At 43.3% G+C, this 6,554-nt stretch overlaps 1 protein-coding gene across 2 annotated transcripts in view; it reads left to right on the plus strand.

Annotated features, from left to right (window-relative positions):
- LOC131693527 (sodium-dependent transporter bedraggled) overlaps positions 1-3,719 on the plus strand; it is a 346,814-nt gene extending 343,095 nt beyond the window's left edge. Inside the window, exons 5-9 of one of the 2 annotated variants that reach the window (XM_058981432.1) lie at positions 221-1,401; positions 1,524-2,030; positions 2,087-2,370; positions 2,435-2,694; positions 2,783-3,719. In XM_058981432.1, the coding sequence (XP_058837415.1) occupies positions 221-1,401; positions 1,524-2,030; positions 2,087-2,370; positions 2,435-2,694; positions 2,783-3,368 (2,818 nt within the window). In that variant the 3' untranslated portion in view covers positions 3,369-3,719. The remainder of the gene's footprint in view (positions 1-220; positions 1,402-1,523; positions 2,031-2,086; positions 2,371-2,434; positions 2,695-2,782) is intronic. The other variant, XM_058981433.1, reaches the window with a different exon arrangement.
- Positions 3,720-6,554: the final 2,835 nt, after the last annotated feature.

The raw sequence follows: 6,554 nt of genomic DNA on the forward strand, positions 1-6,554 counted from the left end.
TATTGCCGAGTCCTTCAAGCTAAAAGTCAAGTTCACGATTCCTTAAGTTTTTGTATCGAAATCTTTGACCTCTACCAGTTCATCAATATGGCCCTGTTTAGCTACAACATGTTTGTGATCTCGTCCAAGGACTTTCCGACCCTCTACGGGTATTTCTCCAGCTGCCACGACACGATCGATTCTATTTTTTAACCATCCATTTTTCTTTTTCCATCCACAGGTCACGTTCAAGGCCAGATGGAGAAGGGCGTGACGTAACCAGCTCAGCAACCGGTGCTGAATCGACGACGGTGGCCAGCACCAATGCATCTGCAACGCGAAACGGGTCACTCAATTCGCAGACCGGGACGGGCAGTCCTCTGGAAGACGATGACGATTCGGATTCATCCGATGAGGAATCCGAACCGGAAATGGATCGAAATGGCCGACCGAAACCGAAGTGGCCACACCTTATGTCACGCTCGATGGCCACCAGCTTCTGTGCGCTGGGACTGTTCAACATATCCCGGTTTGCGGTTTTCAGTATTCACTTTGGGGCGAATTTTATCGTGCAGTTCCTGATTTTCACGTTTCTATTTGGAATCCCGATGCTGTGGTTACAGATGGTGCTGGGGGCTCGCATCAAGGGCGGTCCGGTGGTTATGTGGCGAATAAGCCCCATTTGCAAAGGGATCGGAATCGCTCTCCTATTAGCACAAGGACTAGTTTCGCTTTATTCTGCTATTTCACTCAGTTGGGTGCTGGTTTATTTTCGGGATTCGTTCGTATCCCGCAGCGAGAAATATCGATGGCAAGAAATTTTTGAATTGTACCGAGGACCTGGAAATCAGTCTTTCCGTCTCTCCGACACGGTTGCCGATTATTTCAACGGAGTGGTGCTGCAACGGTATCAGCTCGGACCGGGTGTCCGTGGCATCAACGGAATCGGTGCCGTGCGTTTCCAGTTGGCTTTCAATCTGGCCATCGTTTGGACGTTAGTTTTCGTGGTCCTGTGCAAAGGTGTTCGATCGTTTGGAAAAATCGTCATCGGCATGTTTAGTGCTGCGATGGTAGGACTTATCGCAATCTGTTCCAAGTTTCTTTCGATGGTCAACTACGACAGTGTGCAGAGCATTTTTCCCGCCACTGAGTGGCAGGACTTTTTCCTAAACTCCAGAAGTTGGATGAGCGCGGCACAGGAAACATTTCTCACGTGGGGTTTGCTCGGAGTGTCCGTTTACTCTATGAGCTGTCAGACAAACAAAGGTGGAGGACCTCGGAAGACGAGACGGGAGCTACGGAGGGATGCATTGCTCGTTGTGGTTTTCACACTCTCTGGGCTAATGCTGGCGGCCGTTTTTGGCAGTGCTTGCGTTCAGATACTGAACAGTAGGGGATATTACTACTTCCCAGGATCTTATGGTAAGTACACTTGTGTTCATGTTAGGCGTCTCCTTGAAATTTTTCACAATGGAGACGCTTGGTCATCCATGAAGTATAGTATGATGTATGCTACTTATTCGCCTAAAATTCATTTCAATCAGAAAACATCGGAACAGACATATTCCTTTTGCCGTCAGATCAACCTCTACCGCCACAGCACGCAACTATGCCAACCAAGTGGCTCATCCGGTACTCGATGTTTCTGGGAGAGAGTTTCAAACGTCCATACGCCAACCCGCACCAGGAAAGTGGCTACCAGGTGTTACGATTAGTGACGGAACTCTTCCCTTCAACACTGGCGGCTGCCACTCAGGAACGCATAGCTCCTATTTGGAGTTTGATAGGATTCCTTACCTTGTTACTGTTTGGGCTCGGACAGCTTTGTGCTATGTGGAAACCGATTTCCGGTGCGATCGGCGGATATTCGCCCTCGTCGATTGTACTCAGCTGCGTCACCGGACTGTTTATGGGCATTCCGCTAGCGACCGAGAGTGGAATAACCATCATACACTATCTGGACATGGTTCTGGGTGGAGCATGGTGGTTGCTGCTGCTCTGGATTGGACACATTTTGGCGATCTTTCTGGTCCGCGGAAGACCATTCACTAGTGAGTAGGCATATTTGCTAACCGCTACGAGGCAATTCTAACCAATGTCCTTGCAGGTGATCTATTAGTGAATGACCTTCGTTTTACTCAATCTCTGTCGGCATTCTTTGCTTTCGCTTGGAACTTTTTACTGCCCATTGGAATGATCTTTCTGTGCATTCTCGAGTATCGTGTGTCAAACACCAACGCCTTCTTCAACTGGAAACATGGTGGCTATTGGCCTCTGTGGGCTCGTCAAATAGGTGGCTTCATCCAGGTTACTTTCCTACTAATAGTGCCAATCGTTACGATTGTGCAAATATATCGATATCTTAGCAGAGGACCACCTGATATTCTAGATGTGAGTTAAATGTGATTCCTCTATATAAGTGTCAAATCGAATAATGCAATATCCTTTTTTCCAGCGTTTCGATCGACTACTACGGCCACCGATGAGTTCCTACGAAGGAGCACCCAACAACAGCCGATTGCAGTATACCAGACGGCCAGCACCGCCCCTTCCGGTGAGAACAATCAACTCCGGATCTACCGTTATTTCGCTTGAATCACGTCCACCCCAGGACGATGCCCCGCCCAAATATACACCACCGCCATCCTACACCACGGCCACCGGGGCTAGGATAGCCAAGATATTGCGGAACAGCATTCGACGGAGCGTGAGAAGGTAAAAATTGTCACACAACAAGCTACAAACATGTCTACAATCATTAAAAAGTACAAAATAAAATACTCAACCATTTCCATGCTTCCAGAATAATGGGCGAATCCAGTGGTAACCGACAGCGGGGCGTGCTTCCCCAGTCGCACCAGCTGCCCCAACAAGGTTCTGCCAATCCGGCTGGAGACGAATTGCCACCACCAGATTACTCATCAATTCTGACCGACTCGGTTAACCAGTTCATCCATACCACCACCGCCGGCATCGAGATGGGACCGCGTGTCCTATACAACAGCGAAACATTGAGTGGCCGTCGACGTCACCGATCGCTGACCGCCGCGAACTCCGGCCAACAACAGCAGCAGAATCTGACAGCGACCGATGTTCTGCAAATTCTGCGTCCTGCTACAATTTCCATCCCGCAAGGACCGTCAGCAATCGGGCTCCACCGGACACCGTCGCTTGCGGCCGCAGCCGCTTCTTCGGCCATCGGTTATGGAAACGTGGATCTGGTGGTGCGAAACAGTCTCGCCCGGCGACACTCGATCGGTAGCTCCGTGGAGAATCTGGTGCTGGGTGCAGCACCCATCGGCGATTCTAGCATTATCACACTAGCCGTCGAGGATGAACATGAAGTTGACGCCGAACGACGGCGGATCGGAAATGATTCTGTGATATAAAACTAGCACAGGCTTGTGCGTTGATTATCTTTCACTTTATATTTAGCTACTAGATTGCTAGTATCACTACAAAATCACGCTTTTTTACTATTTGCTTTCTGTTTCCTACGCGAAAGTTAGGAAAGTTAGTGTGAAAAACACGCGAACATACTTTCAAGAAATAATATTTAAAGAGCACTTTTGGTAGACGATAAGTTATTCAACAAACAACTCTTGCTGTATAGACTATTATCGTAGAGTATGTTGTAGCAACAGTACGATGAATTTATGCTTATGAGATTGTATTGCTTAAGATCGAGCTGATTCCGTCCCATAAATAGAATATCGTAATAAAAATTGGATTTAATTTAATTGCATGTTCTGAACGAATATTCAGTCATTTGAAAGAAATAATATCATTTAAGGCTGCTAACCCAATAGTAGCTATGGTTGTGCTAGTTATTAAAAAAGGTTGTTTCTGATATTTTAAATAATTTTAAAGTAAGTAGGATAATGAGCCTATTTTGGCCCTATTAGGGAGAGGGCCGCAATATTTTTCAAATAACTTTTCAATGAAGCTATTACGAGTCTGTACTACTCGTGTATAGAGGAAACTGTCAGTAATCGAAACTAAATCTCCTCCAACACTGCGTTTTTTTCAATTTCTCACAGGTGAGCACTGTCCCGCTGTATGCTACCAGGAAGTAGCCTACATTTTGATTCTTCTAATGCCAATTGCCAGTTTATACGGAAGCACAACTACGTTCCTCTAGTAGGAAACACCAAGGCGCAATGCCCAAGCGACTTATACTTAAATATTATACTTAAAATTCTGCTGCACAGCAACTGGCAAATAGACTGGAAGCGCAGAGAAATCCTGAGATCGTAAATGAAGGTACTCCTAGGTAAAATCTTTCCTTGCCTGTTATAATGTGGTAATTGATACCAAGGTAGCGATGACCATCGCGAAGGCGGATAACTACTCGTGGGCATGGGCATTATAGAGTTAGGATGCAAGAGTAAAAAAATTATTGTCATAGTTTTTTCTCAGCCCACACCCTGGCAGACGTCCATCCGCCCATCTAGATTCTGACAAGATGAGGACCTACAACGCCTAACTGTTCGTATGTACTAGTCCGTATAGCACACCAGTTTATTCCACAAGCAGGCGCCGGCTGCTAACCAGTCCCACAAGTTTCAGATGTATTACATAGAGGATAGTTGGAGGCAGAAAATGAAGAGATAGAGAGATTTTGGTTTGCTGAAACGAAACAAGAAAAGCAAAATAATTGTGATTAGTATCGTATTTATAATAAATAAGCAAACGATTTCTCATCTGTTGTTTGTTTCCTTGTTCGTAGTCCTCCTTCCTGTTCCTGGTCTGTTTGGGCTATTGGCTTTCCGTTTCCTTGGCCGTCACGTTCTCTTGCGCCGAGTTGCATATATTATAGCAAGAGAAACAAATGAAAAGACAAAAAAATTAACATAAATGCGAAATGCTCTCCTTCCAGACCCCGAACATAACCCTTACTTTCCCTTTGCTTATCATTTTGGTACCATCCGAGGAGCACTTGGCCTTGTACCCACTGCTCTTCCACCATCCTCGTGGTTTTCTCCATATTTCACTGGCGTCACATGTGATATTTGGGTACGGAAAATGATTTTCTGAGCAAACAATCAAATAAAAGAAGATTGTCAGGTAATTACTGCATTTTCTGCACCAGGTATCATATCGCATTTGTAGATACACATATTAAGTGTATCTACTATACGATATAATGGCTGGAAGGATAAATAAGCAACCCAAGCTCCCCGATACCAAGCTAACGATGACCAATGCGAAGGCGGATAACTACTCGTGGGCATGGGCATTGTAGAGTTAGGATGCAAGAGTAAAAAATTTATGTCATAAATTATAAAGTTCTTTGTCATGGATGTAACTATCAAAATAACTCCCTTCTACGCATAAAGCATGAATTCGGTTTCGTTTTCTTCAATTTGATATCGTAACGAGAGGTCGCCTGTCGGAGTAGCGACAATAGCAGCAACAGCTGACCAGGGGTGGCATTACGCATCTCGATTCGATCAAAATTCTATCGACTCGACCTTGTTTCGCATTATGTATTTCGAACCAAGCTCGAAAGTAAATTTTCGTTCGAGTTCGCTCGAAAAAGTACTAGATTATCGAGAAGTGTTGGCATTATGGTTGAACAGAGAAAGGGTAAAATTCGCAAGCGAAAAAAGCAGTTTTTTTTCCACACCGTATGTCAGATCTTCATAAAAATTAATCAGCAGTACTGTAACAACATTCTACATACGCTGATTGATTTTTATGAAGATCTGACATACGGTGTGGAAAAAAACTGCTTTTTTCGTTTGCGAATTTTACCCTTTCTCTGTTCAACCTTATGGAACCATAACAATCAAACTCGAAAGCGACTCGAGTCGAACGTATTTGTTCGATAGTTGTATTGCTGTCGACTGTCGTTCGAGATTATGATTTGTGTTTTTATTTCGGAATACTTAGAGGATATAAAATTACCAAAAGGTGTAAAAAGCTCCCACGTACTTTGAGCTACTTTATGTTATATCTATTTTCACCATCAGGAAAATACTTTTTTGAAAAAAAAACAATACTAAACATTGATAATAAATTATCTTACACAAAGTAATTATAAAAAAAGTGTTAAAACAAATCGATGGAGCAAATTGAAGACACCTTGACTTGTATAATCGCTATTTGATAGATGTAAAGAATCACAATCATTCTTGATTTCACAGTGGTGATTCAAACAATTTTATAATCTAATTGATGCATTTGTTCCCGACTATACCTCAATTGTTTTCAATATCACCTTGAATTCAGTGCCATAATGTACGTTTTATACACCAACACAATTAGGTGTTATATCGTCATTTGTATTTAATGCATGAAAATACAGAATATTATCTGATATAGCAAAGAAATTTGAATCAAATTGAATTACTAACAAATTGGAATGCATCAACCGATTAATAATTATGCCATCTACAATTTCTGGAAACACTTCATTTTGATTGTGTTCTCCCTATCTCTAGTTGTGTGCTATAACAGAATAATTAACTAACAAGTACACGGAAAACCCCGCAAACACGAAAACAAATTTTTGTCTTGACTATTTGAACAAAATGGCTATTTTAACGAACTAGTATTTATTTTTTTTGCGT

This window comes from Topomyia yanbarensis, chromosome 3 (assembly GCF_030247195.1).
Source record: "Topomyia yanbarensis strain Yona2022 chromosome 3, ASM3024719v1, whole genome shotgun sequence".
Classification (NCBI taxonomy): Eukaryota; Metazoa; Arthropoda; class Insecta; order Diptera; family Culicidae; genus Topomyia; species Topomyia yanbarensis.